At 38.4% G+C, this 23,705-nt stretch overlaps 3 protein-coding genes across 4 annotated transcripts; 1 reads left to right on the forward strand and 2 right to left on the reverse strand.

Annotated features, from left to right (window-relative positions):
- Positions 1–159: 159 nt before the first annotated feature.
- zfyve16 (zinc finger, FYVE domain containing 16) lies at positions 160–11,829 on the reverse strand. 2 transcript variants are annotated; one of them, XM_033989856.2, is made up of 18 exons: positions 11,615–11,829; positions 10,900–11,004; positions 8,921–10,794; positions 8,513–8,609; positions 6,548–6,724; positions 6,351–6,475; positions 6,053–6,269; positions 5,860–5,982; positions 4,897–5,052; positions 4,348–4,572; positions 3,870–3,952; positions 3,472–3,576; positions 3,231–3,381; positions 3,071–3,151; positions 2,841–3,003; positions 2,059–2,164; positions 1,812–1,988; positions 160–1,735 (listed from the first exon to the last, which is right to left on the reverse strand). In XM_033989856.2, exons 2-18 carry the CDS (start codon positions 10,967–10,969, stop codon positions 1,577–1,579), a joined length of 4,089 nt encoding a protein of 1,362 aa, XP_033845747.1. In that variant the 5' UTR covers positions 10,970–11,004; positions 11,615–11,829; the 3' UTR covers positions 160–1,576. The 2 variants fall into 2 exon arrangements, with proteins under 2 accessions (XP_033845747.1, XP_033845748.1); XM_033989857.2 differs by having other exon boundaries at positions 8,921–10,791; positions 11,615–11,812.
- Positions 11,830–15,380: 3,551 nt separating this feature from the next.
- Positions 15,381–18,781, forward strand: ube2l3a (ubiquitin-conjugating enzyme E2L 3a). Its single transcript, XM_033989886.2, has 4 exons — positions 15,381–15,516; positions 16,873–16,968; positions 17,041–17,227; positions 18,215–18,781. The coding sequence occupies exons 1-4, from the start codon at positions 15,490–15,492 to the stop codon at positions 18,367–18,369; spliced, it is 465 nt and encodes a 154-aa protein (XP_033845777.1). The 5' UTR covers positions 15,381–15,489; the 3' UTR covers positions 18,370–18,781.
- A 156-nt stretch (positions 18,782–18,937) lies between these two features.
- On the reverse strand, positions 18,938–23,184 carry ckmt2a (creatine kinase, mitochondrial 2a (sarcomeric)). Its single transcript, XM_033989860.2, has 10 exons — positions 23,090–23,184; positions 21,990–22,163; positions 21,333–21,531; positions 21,154–21,249; positions 20,861–21,082; positions 20,339–20,424; positions 20,006–20,129; positions 19,526–19,660; positions 19,317–19,442; positions 18,938–19,232 (listed from the first exon to the last, which is right to left on the reverse strand). Exons 2-10 carry the CDS (start codon positions 22,136–22,138, stop codon positions 19,116–19,118), a joined length of 1,254 nt encoding a protein of 417 aa, XP_033845751.1. The 5' UTR covers positions 22,139–22,163; positions 23,090–23,184; the 3' UTR covers positions 18,938–19,115.
- Between the last annotated feature and the right edge of the window lie 521 nt (positions 23,185–23,705).

The raw sequence follows: 23,705 nt of genomic DNA on the forward strand, positions 1-23,705 counted from the left end.
AACCGAAATCAGTATTTGTGAAACAACAAAACACGCCCCTTTACTCGAAAGGAGGACTTTCTCTCGCAGTTCAAAGATTTTGGTTGCGACACCCTGAGCACACACTGGTCGGCATCATGACACAATATATAGAAAGAAAACTAACAAGACAATACAAATAATTTATAAATATATTTTAATCTTTTAGTTTAAACATAAGCTCATCAGATACATAGGGTTCGGATTCTTTAAAATAAAGCTGGTGTCGATGAATAGAGGAGTTATATAATTGAATAATTGAAAAAAGAATATTAACTGCTAATAAAAAGAACATAAAAATGCCAGAGGCTCACCACAACAAAATACTGAAACAGCCAACACCCTCTGCTACTCCCTTGACCACTACCGGCAAATTCAAAGGAAAAAAATTAACATTGATTATCATTTAATTAACTCAGTAAGTCAAAAATGCTGGCTCCATTGATTTTTTCATAACATGTGCACATTTGCTCAAATAGATGAATTGCATTAAGCAGTATAGTTGATTACTGGTAATATGCTTTTCATCCCTGTACAACACAAAAACTACAGCTAACTGCCATCTCTCTATCAAAAATATGTGATTATTCTGTTTAATTAAACTTTTACCATGGACTCCAAAAAAATTACATCCATTAAAAACAACTGGGTAGTAGTGGAGCCTCATTTGCATAAAGTATATTTTCTGTACATTGGGAGAGCATACAGAGGAAAGACAAAATGCAAGATGTATAACTAACTGCTCTTGCACTATGTCCAGAAAAAGATAGCAAATAGAATAGCTTGAGAAGCAGTTGTCACAAATACATTTACAAAATGTAGTTAATCACATCAGCCAGGTTTGTATGATGCAGACAAAACTACTGCAGACATTCATTCAGAAACAGGACCACATTGTGCTTATGTTTAAGTGTGGTCTAAAGTGTGGTACAGTGAATAAATCTAAGCACAAAACCAGTCCAGTCAGCCATTTTCTGAGAAATTTTAAATGAAATTGCATAATGCCATCACTTGATTTCAACTGGTAATGAAAAGGGATAAATGCAATTCAAGCAATTTATGGGAAGATGAAATAACATCTGATGTCTGATTTAGCAAATTATATACGGTAATTCTAAAAGCTTTGTCAATTGATATTATGAAAGTCCCATATGCATACATGCAATTAAAATGAAAGTGTAAATAGTCACTGACAAATTAATTTGAAAAATAGTAGTTTTAAAAGCTCTCCATCATACAGACCTGGTACAATTGTGACTGTCCCTTGATTTAATTTAAATCATCAGCAAAAACTATAAAGAATAAATACATCCAAATAAGTGTTGCATGAACATTCACTGAGTGGCCCCAGGCTGGAAGGCAGAAAATAAACACCACCAACAGTTTATGTTTTTTGGTGAGGGTGTCCTTGATTAGCATTTGGCTTCCTGAATATAAGCAGCTTTGGTGTCTGCAGGACTAGCAGTTCCTTATCCAAACCGTACATCCCACATCATTTATATCATAGTTTATAGTTTCATTATCAACCATCTTAGGCTTGTCATGCATCATGGTCACATCAAATGGTGTATGTAATGAAGAAAACAAACTCCATGTCCATAGCAGTTTGTGGAACACTTGCACTTCCTCCGTGGATGACCGGTATTAAAGCACTATCTAGCTCATTCATGTAACGCTGTGGGAGAAGCCGTCCTCTAGAACCAGCTTGATACTCAACCTGAGGGAAAATCCATTATTATTGTTATTTTATTATTATTATTTTTGTGCTAGCCTGGCGAAATCTTGATAGTTACCATGTCAGCCTGTGTAGAGACTCGCAGTGATAGCGAGTTAATACCACTGGACATGAGCACAGAGAGATGTGGGGTGAGGGCGCTGCATGTGGCTAAAGCAATGTCTTTTTGAAAAGCACTGCATGAGGCCAGCACAGACATAAGGCTGGTGTCAGGACACTTCAACTGGCAGAAAACCTGTGAACATATTCAAATTGAAACATTTTATACACAATTAAAATGTATTTAGAAGATAAATTCCTCCTACCTCAGTACATCTAATTGAACGGCCATCGGATTCAAATTCTGTGTCCTGCTGAACTCTCATACTGTGAACTCCATCCAATGAGTTCCCATCCACTGCACTTGTTTTTCTAAAAAAAAAAAAAAAAAAAAAAAAAAAATCAGGACAAATTAAGATTTGTGTGTGCCTCTTAATAATGAATAATGCATGTTTTTCAATGTTTTAAGTATAATACATTTTTCTGGCTGAAATGTTACTTTGTGGGGCTTTAATCACTGTTCTATATTACTATGTTGTAGGCATCAACATAGCAACAGGTAAATAAAAACTGCTGTTTAAGCCACAACACACAAACTTTAAGCCAAAAATGAACTGAAATACCATTACTGGTGTGCATATTCTTTAAGGTTTTTCTCGTGCTATTAAAACCTTTCCTGTGATGGGGTTTGTCTGTACCAACATGACTTGTAACTTTTCTGGTGGAGGGTCTGCAACCTGCTTGTCTCCATAGATTTCTATGGATTTCATACAGGTGGCATGCTCACCACCAGAAATCTTGCATGCTGCTGCTCTAAGAGCACAAACAGAGTAAAACAGAAAATGAATGCCTCAAACATCCACAGACAGCGAAAGGGTTTCGAAAGATGTAAAACTAAAATGTTTTTCAGTTTGTGGGACCATGGCATAAGCAGATTAAACAACTCAGCAGTGTTTTGTGGTGTTTAGACACACTGCTCCTTGTAATTCAGTCCTTACTTACAGGCACTACTCAAGAACTGTGCCTTGTAGATTTTAGAGTACCCTACCCCTTATTGACGGGTGCACTCCAGTTGATCCACCGCACAGTGACAGTTTCTCTAACTTCTGTGCCATCGCTTTTGCCACAAGCTATGTCAAAGTCTCTTTGCTCTCTGAGGGCTGCGCGGAGGGACTCCATGGTCTCTGGTGGGATCTGCACCATCAGTCCATCTGACAAACATGAGCAAACATAAGGTAAGACCAAATGATACAATGCCTGCTGACAAATGTGATTTACCTTCTACAATGCTGGACTTTGCTTTAAAACCTGAAGAAGGTTTAAGCGCTCCATTAAAAACCACAAAACTGGCCCCCGTCACTACAAAGGAAAAAACACTTTAGTCATTTAAAAGATTAAAAAAAAAAGTAGGTCCAGATAATAAAGCTAGGTCAGTCACCTGTCCGTGTCTTTCCAGGCATGCTGTTAGCTTGAGTTTGATAGTTTCCTTCCTCATTTTGAAAACAGACTAGGTGAGAGTCAGCCTCAGGGCTAAACGTTGCTCCAACACTGATCACATGCTCATTGGATGAATTTACAACTTTAAGCATCTAGGAAAATAGACTTGTATAAGTGGCACTAAGATATAGTATGGTAATGTCATATAATCAAGTTGTATTTACTTTCTGCTCATGTCTTACCTCACTGAAGCTGCTTTTGGGGATGTCAATGTAACTATGGCCCATTTCCATGTGGATTCGCAAGCCGTCCACCACAGGCAGACTGTACTGGTAGTTTCTAAGATCCTATAATAAAAAAAACAAAACTTTTCACCTGCTCATAAGGATCGACATATTCTACAGCAGGGGCTTAGTTATAGGGCATCAGACCATAAACCCAAATCATTTGGGTGGAATTAACGCTGTGTGATTGCTGGCAGCACAGTTAGGCAGTAAAGCTTACATCAGAGGGCAGCAGAGGCTACAATAGTAGCTTACCACGAGTGTTTCAAAAACTATTATAAGAATTACATTCACATTTATTACATTGTTGTACACATCAATTCACTTGTTGAATACATAACTAAGTTGTTACTTACGGACAGTAAATTCATTATTGTGTGGCCTGTTTCCCGGTACACAGCATCCCTAAAACGCACACTTGACAGGGGTGTGGGATAGACTGAAAAAAGAGAAATAGTATAATAAGTATATAAGTACCATTTAAAAAAAATATAGGCAGAAAAAATGAAGTGGAGAACAATGCTTAAAGAGGGGATATTACTGTCGGGTATTAACATAACATATTTAGATCACCATGTTGCTTTTTACTGTTTGAAAATGCCATCTTCTCTAAAAACAAAATATTAAGTCACTAAGTCACTCCCTGTTCAGAGTGTTTGTGAAGTTGTAGTGTTATTGTTTTCTATCATGTTTTTGAGAGATCGCAAGATTACTCAAACATGCATGGATGACATATAACAACATCACTTCAGGTATGTTTTTCGATGAGGGAACCCGTTATAAAAAATGTTTGGGTTTTTTTGCATAATTAACAAGACAACTGCTGCTACCTACCATCATATTCAGAACCCAGTCGTAGAAGAAGTCGCAGAGGAAAGACTTTAGCCCAGGGCACTTCTAGCTTCTGTATGAGCAGGCCAAAGAGGAAAGGCTGAGGAGGCAGACTAAGGCCATCTAGAGCCTGACAGCTGGGAGAGAAGAAAAGCATCCCGGCATGATCCTTGCTGCCCAGAAAACTGCTCGTGAACGTAATGTTATCCAGGCAATCTATAAACTTCCCTGGAAGAACATACAAAAAAAAGGACATTACAAAACTTAACTTCACTCCTTTGTTGTTTGTCGCCATTGCACTATATAATGAGGTTTACATAAAGCTATTGAAGGATTTTTAATAATTGTTGTTTCACATCTATATTGTAAAGTGGTAAACATATATAATGTATATTACATGTAGATTATTACAACTTTCTCTCCATTGCAGCATTAAAATAATGACAACTACAAGTGATTGTTTTGTTACAACACAAGCTACTACAATTTGGTTTTGATAAAGTTATATTAGGCAAATGTATTGTGAATAAATGAGATAAAAGATCTAAAAACCTTTTTGTGCATCTTGGTAAATGTTGAGATAAAGGGTAAAAAGATCTTGTGGCAGTGACTTTTCATCTGGCAAACACTCCAAAAGAAATACCAACTCTTTCTGTCCCAAAGCCTGCAGACCTGTCGATCCAAAGCACCAGCATTGGCGACTACTATCTGAAAAAATATTTACATATACCAAGTTAATCATAGAAATTGTAGACTAAAAACAAAATAAACAGCATCAAGCCCATTACTGCCATGTTGTATTTATTGCACACTACCGGTCAAAAGTTTGGACATACCTCTTTTTCAATGTACTTTTTCTTCTAAGCTTACCACTTTCTACACACATATATATATATATATATATATATATACATATATATATATATATATATATATACACACACATATATATATACATATACACACATATATATATATATATATATATACATATATATACATATACATACATATATATATATATATATATATATATATATATATATATATATATATATATATAAAATATATATATAGAAGACATCAAATATATGAGGCAAGATATATGCAATTATGTAGTGAAGAAAAAAAAAACTTGAATAACTCAATATATTTTATATTAGAATCCTCAAAGTAGCTGCCCATTGGTTTGCAGACAGCACTGCAAACCCTTGGCCTTCTCACAATGAGCTTCTTGATGAAATCCTCTGAAATGGTTTTCACTTCACAGCTGTGCCGCGTCAGGGTCAAAAAATGCCAAAAGTGCAAATCATGGTTTAAAGTAAAGAGTGGCTGCTTTTATTATTAAAGTTTTGAGTTATTTTGAATATATTTTGTTTACTGCATTCCATATGTGTCCAATCATAGTTTTGATGCTTTCAGTGAGAATTTACAATGTAAATAATCATTGAAATAAAGAAGAAAAAGAAATTAAAAAGCATTTACAAACTTTTGACAAGTAGTGTATATACTTACAAGTTACTATTTTGACATTGACCAGCAAGTTGGCATTCAGCACGAACATTAAAGGGCGAGGTCCTCCTTCCTCCAATAAATGCAGAATCTGACAGGGGGCTGGAGCTTCCTCCACAAGAACATCTATGAAAAAGTTATGTGATAAAACACATACAAGAGAAGTAACAATACATGCAAAACAATGCAAAAATACCTCCAACTTCTGTCTCTCCAGTGGTAATTAGTAATGGAGGCAGCTCATCCACATTATCTGGCAGGAGACTGGGGATCATTCTCACAGAAGAACTGATAGCAGAGAGCAAGGTGAAATCCCAGGGACCAGAAAGGAGTGGTCGTTCAATTTCTGCAGCAACAGTTGTTTCAGCAGTAGATTGGCCACTACTTCCAGTGTCGGACTCAGCTGGGCTCGGCTGAATTGAGTTTGACACATTTACTTTGAATTACAATTACACAGAATATTTTAAAATTTGTCACAGTGTTTAATAGCCTACTGTTTGGTCAGGCGTGAATTCTCCACTTTTACGGCTCGCCACAGAAAGCTTTGTAGTGTCTGCAAATTCTCCATTAGGTAAAATTCCATCTGCAAACCACACGCGTTTCTGCTCCCGTGGACAATCTGCCAACAGAGAGGAAAGGTTAGTTTGTGAGGAACAAATGAACACAGCATTTTTCATTTAAACTGCCTTACTTTCATTGGTTGGGTGCTTGAGAACAGACACAGGAACCATGACGGTGGGAGGAGGAGAGTTCAAAGTGCCTGCGGCGCGGGCCTGCTGCAGAGGTGGGATTGTACTGCAGTATTCAGATGGGATGTTCGGGTTTGGACTGGGCCCGGTAGGGCTCATCATCCGCTCCAGAGCTTGGGCTGTTGACAATATACATGGCATAAGTTACAAAGCTTCAGTTTTGTTTTGTCAAGCACTATAAAACAAGTAACATAAATCATGCATCTTTTTATGAAAGTTTTGATGAAATTATGTGTAAAGACCAATAGTGGTATCAGCAGAAAAATGTAATAAAATATTATTTAAAAAAAACATTAAAAAAAAAAAAAAAAAAGTAGAAAATGCCTTGGAAAATGTTGACCTTCACGCCAAAAATTAATTAACCATAGATTTTATTTTTGCCAAATCACTACACAGACATACCCAAAGAATGCAATCAGAAGATTTTGAAAAGGGGAGATGGACACACATATGCTTTCTGTAACAGTGGATACATGGGATATAAATTAATGAATTTGGGTGGACTTGAAACGTTCACCAAATGTGAGACTAGTGCCCTGACTATAGCACAGTCTCTCTTTAACACCCCCAAGTATCCCACTGAACTGACCATGTAGGCTATGGGAAGGCCCGACGCGGACCGCAAAGTTCATTGGTCTACCATTGGACAGTTAATCTCAAGAGGACAACAACTGTCAAAACCATTGTCTTCAATCAATACATATGACAGAGCTGAACTGGACATTTGCCCCAAAATGTCAGCAGTGCATGAATGACCAGTAAAAGACTATACTAAAACATGACTTGCAGATAGCATGTGCTTTAATACAGTGGCTTATGAATAAAGGCTAACATAGGGGGTCACATTACTTCAAGGAAACATCAATAACAAACGCTTCCTCCATGATCGGTGGCCTGGGGTCCTAAAATTGCCAAGTCAGCACTGGGCTAGATTACATTAAGTATTTCAGCAGTTTTACAAATCCAGTGTAAATATTTGCTTTTAAAAAGGCAGGGATAGACGATAGATGAGACACTTGATGTTATCACTCATGTATTATAAATTGGTTTTGTTCAAATCTGTTTAAAGCATCTAAAATAACAAACTCAACTTATATCTTACCTCATCCTTACCCTTGTAAGTAGAACTCAAGTCCAATCCAGAATAGTGAAATAACAGCTCACATCTTTGCCTTACTTCTGTCACAGATTCTCTGCAGCTACTGTCTGATGCTAGCCTGCTAGCTTAAACAGGGTTTGTGCAATGAGGCTCAAAGGTAGCTGGTATGCAGGAGAGATGAGAAAAACAAGCGGATGTCGCAGCTACAAGAAACAGAGCACCTCCTTCTTCTTAATATAGACACACAGCATCGCATGGCCACTGTGTTAGGCGATTGCTCCACCACACATCCAAGGACAAATGCTAGTGTCCTACTATAATTCTCCCATCTCTCCCTCCCATCTCTCTTTTAAAGCATTTATTTCTGCAGTCTTTGAGACATGATTGTTTATCATCAATGTATTTTAAAGATATAGGAATACTGACGTGATACATATGACAACTATTTCTTTACTTATCACAGGAATTAATGGTTTAGAGCATGACTTGCATAATACATGTTCCTGACTATAAAATTTAATTGATTGTCCAGACACAGATTACCACACTCTGAAAAAAAGGCTTTTTCTTTACTTATACATTTTTCAGGTAAAAATACATAATACAACTATGCTTCTTCTGGCAAAATGCTTAAAAAGACAATAAAAATATACCACCTTCAATAAAAAATATTGATATTTTTAGACATTCTAGCTGATAAAAGCATTACTGATCTCAGCTATCAATTTCCATTGGGATAAATTAAGGTACTATTGCAAGGAAAATGGTCTACAGCTAAAGTAGTTGCATCTGTAATCAAGAGCCTTACCACGTTGTATTGAATCAAAACAGATGACACATACGCGAGCCTCTTTCTGAAGGTACTTCAGCTTGGACTTTCTGTTACAGCATACACCACAATATACCTGCCACAATGAAAAGAGAGGAAGCAATAACCATGTGCCTGTACAATGTTCTCGAGAACATGCAATGTATCCATGTAACCATTACAATTTTGTATAACTTTAAATTGATTTATTTTTCCTACATCCCTAGGGATCTAGGAGAATTAAAAAAGAACTGCTGACTCCACAGTACAGTGCTTCCTTGGTGCCAAGGACTTAATCTGCTCTCTGAGCCATTTCTAAAAGTGGCTTCCCAGGTAGTTATCACCATTCAGTCAATTTCATTAATACCATAGCAACGGTTTGGAAATTACATCTAAGGAAACTATTACCTTCCCACATGCTCGACAGTGATGCCTCCTTCTGGTGAATGTAAACTTCTGAGCACAATTGACACAGTTTGGAGCTTCTGCGTCAGGCATCCATGCAGGCTGCTTGTTCCCCGGCTCCTCCTCCCCCTCCCTTTTCCACTCTGCACAATGTACACTGCCAGTGATGGCCTCTCCAGGATATGGTGGAGGCTCTGACAGCTCATCATAGCCTGGACAGTAACTGTCATGGTCCTGAGGGCTATGCACATAGCTACATTCACTGAGGTCATTCGGCTCCTCTACTGGACTGTACATTGTGGGTGAAGTGGACTTGATCTCAGACACCCCTGGCTGTGATGTAGATCCAATGGTGTTTTGAAGTTGCTCCCCTTCTGCTGGTTGTGGTCTGGAGGTCTGGCAGAAAAGCATTTTAGGCCGAGCACCTCCATGTTCAGTGCTACTGCTATGCTGGGACTGGAATGTGTTGCTGGTTGCCAAACTGTTTACCCCAGGAGGACTAGAAGAGCAGTCTGACTGAGCACCATCTATTAGATTTCTGTCCACAGACACGAATATTGTCCTGTCAGCTTCTGGGGAAGCAAGACTATCAAAAGTATCACCGTTGGCCTGAGTACAAATCGCCACCTCTTCACCCTCAACCTTTTTCTGTTCATCTGGAATAGACTCAAGTACGGGGAAATCTCCAGATGAGCTGAAACAAGAAACACTATTGACTTCTTCTGCCTTGCTATGCACCTGAAGAAATGCATCCAACTCCTCATCTGTGACCAGTATCTCAGGCTGGTCACTCTCAGGTAAATACTCAAAGCCAAACTCAGAAGGGTTGACTGGACTGGGTTCTGTGTGGTCAGGTAGGACAACATCTGAGGGAGCACTATCGGTGGACAGTCTGACATCTGCCTCATGGAGACTTATGGGAGACTCGGACGGTTCCTTTGAGCTTTGCTCCAAATGATCTACAGTGGACAGACTATGCTCAAAATCACATTCCACTGTCTCCACATGATTTACTAGAGACCCACACATAGACACAGCTAAAGGCAAACACGACAAACTAATCGGCTGACAGTTTGATGACTCGATTTGAGTCTCTTCCTCACACTCTTCATGTGAATATTCATTAGTTTCCACTTCCTTGCAAGAGCTTGTTTCATTTATCTTCTTGCACTCAACAGGCTGTGGACCATCCTCTTCACATGGATTCAAAGAACTCTCCTCTGTTTGGCAGGGAGGTGCCAATTCTTCACATTCAACTGACTGAGTTATCTGTTCTTGGAATGAGTCCAAAGCAGACTCACTAGACCGGTCTGTTGCCAATGGAAGAATGATGTCCAAAGAGGCCAAATATAAACTCTGCTCCTCCCCTTGAGCAGAAAGTTGATCATCCGTAGTGCTTTCACGTATTGTAGTTTCACCATTCCCTGCAGTATTCTTTCCAGGAACAAGAGGTTGGTCAAAGTGTACAAGCAATGCCTCTTCCTCCTCCATCTGCCTCTCCACCATGTCCAGATCACTGAAAGCATCGTTGTTGTTCATTAGGATAGCAGAGCTGGTGTCATTTACAAGGTCACAGACTGGCTTTAGAGCTCGATCTGGACAAGGGGGAGCAGAGCTTTTGACTTGCGTACGATTGACAGAGGAGAGAAGGTCCACGCATGTGAGTGGTTGAACTTTGCCCTCTCTTCCTTCTGTAGTGTGGTTATGGTTAATGAAGCGCTCGGGGAAGGGGGAGGCAGAGCCATAATGAAGCAAGTTGAGGTCAGGGAGGGTTGTAGAAACAGTGGATGTTTCTGATGAAGAACATGAGGAGGTTGCAGTGGAGAAGGGACAGTAAACTGTCGGCTTCAGGTACACTGGATTGCATTCAAGTTCTTCTTTAGAAACAAACAAAAGAAGAAATGATAGCATTACTAAAATGATTCTTACTACACATTTATTAGGCCATTATAGGAAGTAATGTTATGATCTCACAGGCTTACCAGAACTTAGCTCAAAGTCATCAAGGAGTTTGTCCAGATCACATACAGCAGCCTTAAAAAAGCTGTCCATAACGAGCTTGAACGCTTTAACCTTTAGCAAGACTCCTAAAGATGCAGAGTGCAAATTACACGCGGAACACAGTTATGGTCACGTCATCTAACAATGTAAAATCATAACTGATGTAGGAATATTAGATACTTATTAAAACGGAAAGTAGAAATGTAAAAGAATGAAAAATAAAAAAGGGTTCAACAATATTAATTCGAGAGCAAAAAGTAAGAACCACAGTAACTTGAAGATAACGCAGTGATTAACATGGTGAGGATAGGCAAAAGAAAATGAACTTCTATGTTTTTTCTGAAGTACCTACGATCACCAACTAGCAAAATGGTTAAACTGGTATTAATGTCAAGCCTTGCTAAAAAAAGTGTTTACAACTAAATGTTGAAAGGATAGTCGAAAGATGATAAACTCGAGCTTGCACACTAGCAATGGAATAAAATACACACGTTTAACATTTTGTTGCCAAGTACAATATATTACGTAAACTTAAACTTAAGCCAGCACATCCCCTTTACAATAGACTTATTTTCACAATATACTTTGAGTTGTTCAAACATTGATGTTTAACAGACGAGCTAGTTAGCAGCTAACGCTAGAGTTGCTAGCCAGTTGAGGCTATCATAACGCTAACTATTTTTCTAAAATCCTTACCGGTGCTCCATAAATCAGACAGACAAAGTCTCCGGTGCTTCTATTCACAAGCGCTACTGTCAAACATTGACATGACAACAAGTCCTTCATAGAAGAGACAGATAAAGTTGCAAGGGAAGGCAGTGTTATCCGTTGGATTTGTTTAATTTGGAAAAGTGTACAATCTCCACTCAGACGGCCATTTTGAACTGTGAGGTCACAGGACCAACAGGAGCAAGACGCATATGCGCAACCCGTTTACCAAAGCGTCTTCTTCTTTTTGTTGTTTTTACTGCGGTTGGCAACTACCTTAAAGAAGCATTACCGACACCTACTGTTGCGGCGTATGGGTCAAAGTTTAGACCCACAATCTAACAGTGTGCTCAAATATACTACTACTACTACTTATAATAATAATAATAATAATAATAATAATAATAATAATAATAATAATAATAATAATAATAATAATAATAATAATAATAATAATAAAATGAAATAAAAGGTAGAAAATCTATCTATTATCTGTGAGAAACACCTGTCTGCTCTAAAAATCCTACAAGTTCCCCACTCTATTACCACAACCCAGGATGTTCCTCAAAGTGAATTCTACCTCACACAGACCCGTCCCATGCTTCTTTATCAGACACAGTGTACTGTTGAGCACACAATGTCCCAGCCTAAGTCTAGTTATTAAAAGCTCATCCGTCCTTCTAAAGTACTCTTGCTGAATATGGAAATTAAATACTGCAATAAGAACTGTTTTCACCCTTTGCTCCCTTTTTAGGTCTAGGAGGCGCCAATCAACAATTGGGGACGCAGGTAACCAAGGAGGCACAGCAGGGAACACTGTAGCAGGACATAGCTGCAGATTAAAAACATGGCATTCCTTGGCTAACAGATTTCCCACCTTTCCAAAGGGGTCTCTCTGGCTTTTCCTGTACTTAGAGCAATCCAAAAGCACTTCCTTGGTAAGATGCAACTCACAATGACTCCTTTGATGAATCAAACAGTTTACAGTGATTTTCCTTCCTCCTCGGGTCATGAGGAATTTCTCCCATCTTGACCTGTAAGGCGTTGGAGACATTTAGAATGCAGCACAACACACGCTCAGGGCATCAAATTGTTTTCACAAAGAAGTGGCTGCTGCCACACAACCATAATCTCTAATAGAGTCTCTTTTAGGCCAGGCAACTCGCCCCCCATACTCTCCCGGCCACACATCTCATAACATTAATCATCTTTTAACATTTGCTTTCAGTCTTATATATTTATGCCTTCCATGCCTGGCGTGAGTCAAATATGAGCCCCAAGAACTTAAAAGAGCTTACACTCTCAATTTCTTCACCCTACAGCTTTATCTTTAAGGTCTCACTCACTTTTCTTCTGATAAAGAACACCAGTTTATTTTTTTTCCACTGAAAATCTAAACCCCCGATCAAACCCCACTCCACCACATCATTCATAGCATCTTGTACCTCACTAACTAAACTCTCAATCTTCCTCCTTCTCTTCCACAAAGCACAATCATCTGTGAATAAGGACCTTCCAATTCTCCCAGGAACTGCAGAAAACACATCATTAATCATAATGACAAAAAGCAAAGGATTTATCGTGCTGTCTTGGGGTGTACCATTGTCTATTGTTTACTGACTAGATAATGTAGATCCTATTCATACTTCATACTCTTTTCTTTCCCTGGGCTTTCCTGATGACATGTTCAAGCCTAATGACAACATCAGTTGTATTTCTCACTTTCATGAAGCCACTCTCATATCTGGCGAAAACGCTACGCTTTTCCAACTCAAAGGAGAGCCTTTCAGCTATCATTTGTTCCATCAACTTGCACAGGTTTGATGTGAGAGTGATTGGCCTGTAGCTACCTGGCTTAGACGAATCTTTCCCAGGCTTTCTGAGTGGTATAATTACTTCCTCTTTTCAGGTGCAATAGAGCTCCCCCTGGATCCATACTCTGTTAATTAGACACAATAGCTTTTTGAGTGCCTTGCTACCGAGGTTCTTCAAAATTATGTAACAAATTTGGTCATTTCAGTGGGCTGTTGACCCCTGGAAATCAGCCATATTGACAAAATCACTCATCATTATCTTTTGACATGTTCTCTAACAGTTTTCATCAAAAACACTTAAAACTTGGCCAAAAGACACAAACCCCATGTGCAATAAAATATTAATTTCAATTTCAAACTGATCAATAACACTAACAATAACTCAGTAAGTTCTATGATTTAATGTTAGCTGCTAAGTCATTTGTGAGCTTCTTATGTGATGTTTTGTGCTGTTAGACCTGGATATGCTGATGTGCTCATTGTGTGAGCCCAGTGCATGGTGGTGGAGCCTGTTTTATAGGAGCTGTGCTGTGACCCAGTGCTGTGTGTTATATCTGCTGCATCCTGACTCCAAGTCCCTCATCCTTTCATGGTTTAGTAGTCCATTATTTGAGGTGGTTATGCCCTGTAATAGCTTATGATTGAAGCAGACAAGTTGCACACTGTAGAGTGGTCAGACAGACTGCTTCATTCTTGCAGCACCTGACAGAACTGGAAGTTTTAACAGAGTTAAAAATGACTGTTGGGACAAAGGTTTTCAGAGAGAATTGATAATAGAGTGCTGTTATTTATGCGCCCCATGGCCAGTGGGGCCCGGTGATACAGGGGGAGCCGTAGGGAAGACGAGCTTGTGCCATCTGGGGCCCCCTATGCCTCTGAGCCACAGTATAGAATATTTTATGAATTGAATTGCTAATTACCAATTAATGTAATTTCACATCTGAATGGATAAAAATATTTCCCAACAAAGGCAGTGCCAAAAGATACTTGTCACTTGTGTTACAAAACGGTCCTTGGTCTGAATCGGTGAATTTGGTGAGTTTAATCTTATTTTATTTTGTGATCAGATTTAAATATAAATAAATACATGAGTAAATAAATACATGTACGCTAAATACATGATTCAATATGCGCGTGGAGGATCTTAGGTCTTAGAGCACATTACATCATTTTATGTGGCCCTCAACATGGTAAATTAAAAAGTATGATGGTCATTTTATTAAGAGATATGTCATTATACAGCCATATTTTTTTACATCTATGCAAATAAATATGCAATATTTGAAACATGAATAAGTAATACAGAAACAATGAATTAACAAGCTAAAAAAAAGTAGTTACATCTATTTTACATGTGGCCCTTTGAGGGCAGCCGTTTTGCTCATGTGGCCCTCGGTGAGTGTTTGACACCCCTGTCTTAGAAGATCTACTACTCCTGTCAATCATGTTTTCTCTGAAAACTACTAAGATATTAAACATGTTTAGTAACCGGTGAGTTGGCTTAAACTAGGACCACACCAGAATTGATCCAGGACTAAACAAGGACTAAATAGGAGGACTGGCCTAAATCAGGATTAAAGCAAGATTAAACAAGGACTCAATTATATTTAATCACAAAATAAAATAAAACTGAAACTTTTTATAGGCATTCCTCCTGGACCTTTAAAAAAAAAAATCACATTTTAGTGATATTGGCTTCAGCTTTGAATTTGGAGCGGTCAAGATCTATTATTTACCAAAATGCCAAAAACAGAAATCTTAAATCTGATTTTCATTTGTGCATAGCTTGTTACCATAATAATAATGCAAGTTTTGGTTAGTTGATTTATTTATTGAGACAGTCAGGCGTGTTAGTTGTATAAGGAATGGGGCTAAAATGATCACTGTGGTGGCGAGCTCATGCTTACACATTCCTCTCCAGAAGATGGCGGTAATGTGCCATCGACTCTTCAGGCTCACTACCGGTGAAGCCAGAAGGAGAACAAACTGAGAGAAGTGAAGAAGGAACAGGAACAAACACAAAGCAGAAAAAGCCAACTCCTGTCTATAATGGCAACTACAAGGCGACTTGGCAAGGTAAGTTGTCTAAAGTCATCCGCAAACACATTAAACAACGTGAACCATCTTTTCTGTGTAAGCTGTAGCAAGTCTTGGTCATTTGAAGTGCTCAGTTGGCCACTCGAAATCGAAAGCATGATCACAGCCCCTAACCGACAGAATTAACCAAGTGCTTTTTATTTAAGTTAAGCGCCTACAAACCACTATTAAACCAACACATTACGTTTGTTGATGATTGAATTGGTGGTTTTGGTTAATAGTAAACCTTTGTTGGAATTACACAGCACAGTGTTTTACGCACTGTCACTGCAGCAGCTTGCCAAACATGGAGCCTTTTGGGGTAGGGTTGTGTTACGTCAGAGGCTCAGATCTTATACTGTAGGTATCATAGGCTGCTGATACAAACTTCTGGACACAATTAGATAGAATACAACAGACCTAGAGATACCTTTTGTAAAGCATGCCAACATTTGTATGAATTCTCTTCAAAACCATAATATGTATTCTAGTTACTTTTTTAAAAACGTAGGCAAGGCTAGACAAGTTTGTTTGTATAGCACAATTTGTACACATCAATTCAAAGTGCTGTACAGAATAAGAAAGACATTAAAATCACAATACAACAAATCAAAACATAATCACAAATAATCATCATAAAGTTAACATTAAAGGAGAAAAGTGCAGAATAAAAACCTTTCGAAACGTATTGACACTTTTTTTCATATCAAGAAATGTATGTTTTTTAAGGACAATCCAGAAACAGACATGAAATTCAAAAGCGTTTTTATTTTTCAAACCAAATACAGTAGGGATTATTCTTTTGTAACTTAAATTAATTGTTAGAGCAAGTCGATTTGTGTGGTGGTAAGAATGGACAGTCAGATTTAAATTTAAATTGCTCATTTTATTTCAGTAAAACAAATTAAACATATGCTTTATTCAAGAAAGGTTTGGATATAAATTATGTTCTATGACTCTGCCATAACCTAGTTAATTTACTCCATTTAAATTGGCACTCATCTGAATTTAAAGTAATATCATGTTGTCTAATTGAGGTTTAGGCACACCAAAAATGTTAGTAAAGGTACGAGTGGGATGAAGTAAATTTGTTCTTTTGAGATCTTCAAAGCTCAGCTTTAAACACACTAACCAGGCTAACCTTTGAGTTGCTTTGCTTTGAGTGCTTATACCAGTCTTAATATGTTTATTACTGCTCATATTGCTTAATTTTTGTTCCGTATTTTGTAAAGCACCTTGTTCTCCTTTAGGCTGTTGAAAGGCACTATATAAATGAACTTTGATTTGATGTGATCCAAGTTCAGTTACAAAGACTGCTGATTTATTCTTTACAAACCTGTTTTTGTTCTTCTATAGGAACTTGAAGATATTCGGAATTCAGGAATACAACATTTTCGTAACTTAATAGTGGATGAAACTAATATTTTGAACTGGCAAGGCCTTATCGTTTCTGTAAGTACAGGACCAGAGATTTGTCTTTCCCAAATACATATGTAAAATACTGACATATTTCTGTATAATCAGGATTGTCCACCATATGACAAAGGAGCTTTTCGAATTGAGATAGTCTTTCCTGCAGAGTATCCCTTTAAACCACCAAAAATCACATTCAAAACAAAAATTTACCATCCAAACATTGATGACAAGGGCCAAGTCTGCCTACCCATCATAAGTCCTGAGAACTGGAAGCCAGCCACCAGAACCTTCCAAGGTATGAAAGCTGTCAAATTTATCCAGTAACACAACTGCTAACACTTCCTGTCCATGGTTTATATGAAGACCTCTAAATGTCTGTGTAAATTAAAATCATACAATGCACTGATCACAACACACACTCTTATTATTTGATGAATATCATGTTTTAGATATAAACAATGGATAATACAAGAGTGAATTATTGAAGATCATTTTTTCTTCAGTCAAACTATCATTTAATGAATTCTTTTGTAAATCAAACTTGAACTCTTGTAGAGTGAAAAATACAAACCTGCCATAACCTGGTTACATAAGTGTACACACTGCCAATGAAGTTCCATCATTCAAAAAGGATTTCCTACTTGCATCTTTCTGCAGAGGTCATGGTTCACAAATGGTTTGCAGATCAGCAGAGGGATCTCTGTTCAAAGTCCTCAGCCTGTGAACAGCTACAAATAATCCCCAAAGCATTAAACATCCACATTGAAGTTGGTCATCATCAAGTGTAAAAAATATAAATCTCCATAACTATGGTGTTACCAGAGTCTGGACACCTCTTGAACAAACAATTAACCCAAAAAGGTATCGAAAGGCCTACTGCATTCCATGCATATAAAGTTCATTATATCTTCTTTTTGAAAGACATTCGTAGTGTATATGTGACATAAATTTTGGCTCTGTGAGCTCTATAAATTTAATCTCCATTCTTTGTCTACATGTTCTGTTTTAGTCATAACTGATTAAGACTACAAGCCAAATAAATCAAATCCAAAGTAGTTTTAATAAAGTGTCTGTTGAAGGGTGTGTACTCCCTTTTAACCCAGTTACATTCTTTACACTTTTCTCAAAAGATTTCCATTTCTTTTACACATCAGCCCGAATGGTAATGAATATGCAAACACCTGGCCACAGTAACATTATACTATGTTCTGTGCATTAAAATACTGAATAATTAAACTAATGAATAACATGTCTCGTTTCCTTTTTCTCTTGTCTCCTGTAGTGATTCACTCTCTTGTTGCTCTGGTGAACTCCCCAGAGCCTGAACACCCGTTGAGGGCTGACCTGGCAGAAGAATATACAAGAGATAGGGCGAAGTTTATGAGGAATGCTGAAGAATTCACAAAAAAATACAGTGAAAAACGACCTGTGGACTGAGAAGACAACAGTGACACAAGTGTCATTTTGACTCTTCATGTGCCCACATACAGGGAGTTTTTGCGGTCAATCATTTGGCACATGCCACTCTGACAACAATGACTGTATTGGCACGTTATTGCCACCAGGGGTTGTTCTTAACTTTAGTTTTTAAGAAAAGCAAATAATAAGATTTTTTCTTCTTGCATTTTATTTTCAGGTTTTAAACACCAAGTGAATTCAAATGGGTTGTAATTGTAGGGTCAATTTTAGAATTTTATGGGATTACTGTCTTCTCTGTTACTTTGTTGCCTCTCTTACTTCATAGCCCCCTCAACACACAACATATTTCTTTTCTATTCCCATTTGATGCAATGTTCTGCGACACATTTCTGCATAATATAAGTAAGATTTATTGTAAAGAAAAGTAAAATTTATAAAAAAAAAAAATACTGCAAACTTCATGTTTTCTGTTATGTTTAATTTTCCAATAATAGCTGGTGGGTTACGACACTAAAATAATCTAATTGGGCATTCCCCGTGTCTCAAATTTTGCCAACATTTATACTAAAAAGCATCACATACAAACTTTGATTCATGTTTATTTTAATTAGGGTTACAGTGAAAGACCTTGATGTGAGGTAGCATTTTTGTAGCGCTAAATATTTATCTTGTTGGATGGAAATGGTCTCTGTAACAAAATGAAGGGCACACCTTGGGGCAGAGTTATGGCCCAGGTTGCTGTGGCTTATTAAGGGATTGGAAGTTTACTTTTTAAACTGAGGGACTGGGGCAGGGACTTTGATGTCCTGTCCCTTCTCCAGTTTCTTTTCACAGTCAATCAGGTAGTTGACTCCATCAACCAATAACTGGACCAGCTCCACCTGAACACAAAGAACAGATTTAGTCAATTTAAACTACAGAATAGAATACTGACCTCATCAACATAGTGGTAATCAAGAGTTGACCTCAGATTTGCCCAGGCGATCATTGTTGGAAATGTCAAACGTATCTCCTGTGGCAGCTGTGTCTACACCGCCAGTGCCTCTTTTCTGCAGCCTCAGGTTGTCCAGTATTTTGGAGAACCTTGCGTCCTGCATTAGATATTCAGATGAAATAGCATGCCATGAAGATTACTACCTATTTTTTGATAACATGATGCCAATATGTGCGTTACCTTGCTTAGTTTTGGCAGCCGAACATGAACTCCTGCTCTAAGACCAGTGCCCAAATTGGAGGGGCACGTTAGGATGTATCCGAGATTCTCATTCCACATGAATTCCCAGCCCCTCTCTTGGATCAGATGCTCCACCTTTAGGAATTAACATACCACTTATATTTGTGGGTCAATGTTTCCCACAAGTACTACTGAGACTATGGTAGAGTATTTGGAGTATTAACTTTTTCTTTATTTGACCTTTATTTACTTTTTTTGTATGGTTTTATAATCCCCACTGTGGGACTAAAAAAGGCATATCTTATCTTAATACAGTATAATTCTTCAGACCAATTTATTTGTTCAGTAATAATGGTGGTAGTAGTCCGATTGGTTTTGGTATATAGTCTCATCTATTAGTGGGAAACACTTAAGGTATAAAGACAAAGGTGTACTTATTTAAGCTACTGTATATTTCATTAATGTTTCTATTCTCTTTACCTGTTTGAGTCCTCTGCAGAACCTTTCAAACACCCTCTTCATGTTGCCACCCTTCTCCATGGAGATGACTCTGGTGTGGTCCTCCTCGTTGATCCAGATTAGGAAGGTCTTCTCGTTGTTGTGCCTTAGGAGAACAGTAAGGGACGCTAAATTGTACCTCTTGAGGTAAAACACTGCAGTCATTTTTGAGCATGACTAATCCAAATCAGTCTCTCTTACTGTCACTATGTAATATCATGCGGCATCTTTTATAAGTCAGAAAAGCTACATTTAACATTTTGCTGATGGAATTTCACACTGAAAATTACATGCAGCAGAGCATGCCCACCCTACCAGATGCCCCTGGCGTCTGGCCAGTCTCTGGCCATAAAGGCACATGTCAATAATGGAGACACAGGCTTGTCAAACAGGAAGTGGTCCTGGGATCAGTGGAGAGGGTAGAGACAGGTTGAGAAAGGAAAAGGGACAGAAGGACTGAACTATAGTGATTGTATCCTCTACCAAAACTCAACTAGTTTTCTGTTACAGTAATTGTACATTCGAAGGGATTTACATGTTCTAGCCTTACCAGATCCCCCTGGAATCAGGCCAGTCACGAGCCATAAAGGCCGAGGTAAGCAATGGAGATACAGGTTTGTCAAAAAGAAAGTGATCCTGGCAGCATGGATGTATTGGAGGAGAAACAGTGTGATGCTTAAATGTGGGAGCAGCTTTTTGGGTTTACATGTAATGCTTTATTCACTAGAACTTTGACTATAGTAACAGTTGTCATATTTACTGACAAATTCTTGGATTATATTTGTTTGTGCTTGTGCGTATGGTTTAATAGGGAGAGTATGATTTGTTCAAACTTACATCGATCAGTTGCTGCTGCTCCTGCTCTGTCATGTCACCTAGACTGTAGTAACGGCCAGCTAAGTCACCTTTCAAACCAGCCAAGGCCGTCACCACCACACGCTCCACCTCACGGCGCTCAGCTCTGGAGCAAGCTGGAGGCAGGCTTAGACCACGGATACTACGGCCCGTACGCACACGAGAGGACAACACATAGTTCTCATCAAATATGCCATTGGTTATCTGGGCAGAGGAGACTATATTAAACACTGGATCAGAGGTAGTGATGTAGATTTGAAAAGTAGAAAAAGCACCTTTGATGCATCCAGGTCAGTTGGGTGTTTCATGGTTTTTGGATCATAACCGTTATGTCTGTCGATGATCACAGGAGTGAAGAGGTCAGAGAACACCTAGAGCAAAGGTTCAAACAAAAATGTAGGACCGGTATTGTAACACACACCACAGCAAATAAAGTAGTGTAAAGTTGTCAAACCTCATAACTTTCTTCATCACCAGCAACGCAGCCCACAGTCTTAATAAATGGGTGGCCTGGGTTGTCCACTCCAGTCTGAATGCTCTGGTCCAGAGTCCAGTTGTTGGGAGTGACCTTGTCTCTCAGTTTGGCATAAATAGCTGGAGTCAGGGCGGAAGCCATGCAGTTGTTGTGTTTCCTCAGATCTGGGTAGTCAGAGCTAAATCCAGGAACACATGTAAAAGTCATTGTCAGTGTATGGCTACAAATCCATATATGTTTAATATGTTCTAACAGTCTTTATAGATTTTATTTACACTAAAGAACTGTTACAGCGTTGTTATTTGTAACTAAAAAAGCACCAAGAGGCTGGTATTGGTTCTTTCCATAAAGCTAATAGAACTATAACGAGAAGAGGAAATCTGTGACATTGAGAGTGAGTCAAAGGCAACACAGATGAAACTTGAGAATGTCAGGGATCCTGCAGAACTGCTTCTGCTTTAACCTTTGAGCCTTTTGCACGAGATGTTTACTTGAGGCATGTATTCAAATATGTATCAAATATGTACTAATCTTGATAATGTCATTATTTTTGTCAGCCATGAGTTTTGAATAAGACTTTAATAAGCTTTGAATGTGTAGTACACGCTTAAATTTTCTGTGTTGTTTGTGTCATACCTGGGAGGATACAGCTTCGTCTTTGCCTCAGCAGACAGAGAGCCACTCTCGCTTAACAGGAAGCCAGTGGCCATAGTTCCAGCACCCAGGCCAGCCAATAGGATGGCCTTGTTGCGGCCTGAAATCAGGCGTGTGAAAGAGCTCGCCATCCTTTTTGTCTTTTTAGTCAAAGAGCTGGAGAACAATTATTGAGGAATTAATGACATTGACATGTACAACTGGTAGGCAGATTTGCACTGGTCTGATGCAGTACAGTAACAAGCTTAGGAGGAGAAGGGGAGGGGAGCAGATCCTCTTTAGCCTCATTATCACCCACCGTACAAAATGACAAAGATGAGATGAGCTCTAGAATAGTAATACATTTTCAAAATGTTTACCATAAATGGCAGTTGGATAGATGGTATAAATATTACATCCAATTTATATTTGTCTTTTTTTGTTGCCACTTTGACTTTGTCCTTTTTTTGAGCAAGCATCAAGAACATCATTAGTAATAATACCCTCAGTTTGAGCAGGTTTTTGCTGAGCCCTTCGAGGGGTCCCCTTATCAGGAAGTTTTATCAGCTAAGGAACCTTTGGCAGTTCTTTTCTCTCAGTGGTTATGCTAATATACACCACAGAACTGTAGTAGTCTGTTCGTAGGTTATATTTATAGATCACTGTGGGGCTACAAGTTCCAAAGTTGTAGTGCCAAGCCATCTCTGGCGCACAGCTCAGTGACATTTTGGACCTGTTACAGGACTAGACCCTCGTGACAGAAACGGAAGGTCAGAACAGCAGGCATTTTGTGTCTTATTTGTTTTGCTTTTTTCCCCCACAGTTTAGCATTAACAAAAGTTGTGTGGCAGTCTGTGAAGATTTGTGTGAATTTCATGATTCTGGTAACTAAACTAGAAGGTGACAATTTAAGGATGAAAGTCCCCCCTCTGTGACCTTTCACCTCCCCAACAGCTCACAGGACATACTAACAAAAACACACGCTAACCCTCAAGATTAAAGTTTACTGTAGCATTTTAATTCATATGTTTTTAGTATAAAACACCATGCTATTTAATTTGTATGTAGAAGAATTAGCAATGAAGAAATTGAAGGTACAATACCTGTAGAGTGCTGTTCGGCCTGTAGCAGGAGGGCTCCAGTTAAAGAGCTTTTCAGCTGCCTCCCATAAGGGCTACGCCCCCACAGAGGATTAGTTACTTGAAGCCAATCAGTGATAACCGTACAGGAAAGTCTGAGCACAGCCTGTGAGAGATACTGCTGCCCTCTTCAACCTTGATCTTTTGTAGCCATTACGTCCCCAACCACAAATGCCCCTTTTAACTCATAAGAATATTCGTTCTTTTTCAAGTTTTGCTTTTATTATCAACTGTACAAGGAAATGGCAATATTCATTATAATTAATAAATCATAGTTACACAGAAGTAAGAAAGCAATACTTAAAAATAGGATTGTAGACTTGCATATCAAATAAATACAAGGGAAGCCTGGCTATAGAAGACAGAAGGTGTAAACATGTTTTAAGAGTCTGATTGTCTGATACAGTTTACAAATATGAGACTATTTTCTAAATATCACTTAAATAAAAATAAAAAATATATTAACATTGCATTATCTTAGATTCCATTAGAAACCTTCAGAGGTACATTTAAAAAATCAGTACAAGGATCGTCAACAAAGAAGCCTCAGAATTTCAATAATTGTTTTGGGATGATGACC

This window comes from Periophthalmus magnuspinnatus, chromosome 23 (genome assembly GCF_009829125.3).
Source record: "Periophthalmus magnuspinnatus isolate fPerMag1 chromosome 23, fPerMag1.2.pri, whole genome shotgun sequence".
Taxonomy (NCBI): domain Eukaryota; kingdom Metazoa; phylum Chordata; class Actinopteri; order Gobiiformes; family Gobiidae; genus Periophthalmus; species Periophthalmus magnuspinnatus.

Bases quoted from the DNA above. Each gene is read 5' to 3' on its own strand.
- ube2l3a (XM_033989886.2), top strand. From the start codon at position 15,490: ATGGCAACTACAAGGCGACTTGGCAAG. The intron at 15,517-16,872 runs GTAAGTTGTCTA...GTTCTTCTATAG, and splicing joins CTACAAGGCGACTTGGCAAG to GAACTTGAAGATATTCGGAA. The intron at 16,969-17,040 runs GTAAGTACAGGA...CTGTATAATCAG, and splicing joins GGCAAGGCCTTATCGTTTCT to GATTGTCCACCATATGACAA.
- zfyve16 (XM_033989856.2), bottom strand. From the start codon at position 10,969: ATGGACAGCTTTTTTAAGGCTGCTGTATGTGATCTGGACAAACTCCTT. The intron at 3,382-3,471 runs GTAAGACATGAG...CTATTTTCCTAG, and splicing joins CCAAAAGCAGCTTCAGTGAG to ATGCTTAAAGTTGTAAATTC. The intron at 3,004-3,070 runs GTAAATCACATT...CATGTTTGTCAG, and splicing joins AAAGTCCAGCATTGTAGAAG to ATGGACTGATGGTGCAGATC.
- ckmt2a (XM_033989860.2), bottom strand. From the start codon at position 22,138: ATGGCGAGCTCTTTCACACGCCTGATTTCAGGCCGCAACAAGGCCATC. The intron at 21,250-21,332 runs GTTTGACAACTT...CCTTTGCTCTAG, and splicing joins GTGATGAAGAAAGTTATGAG to GTGTTCTCTGACCTCTTCAC. The intron at 20,425-20,860 runs GTAAGTTTGAAC...CACTGATCCCAG, and splicing joins AGCAGCAGCAACTGATCGAT to GACCACTTCCTGTTTGACAA.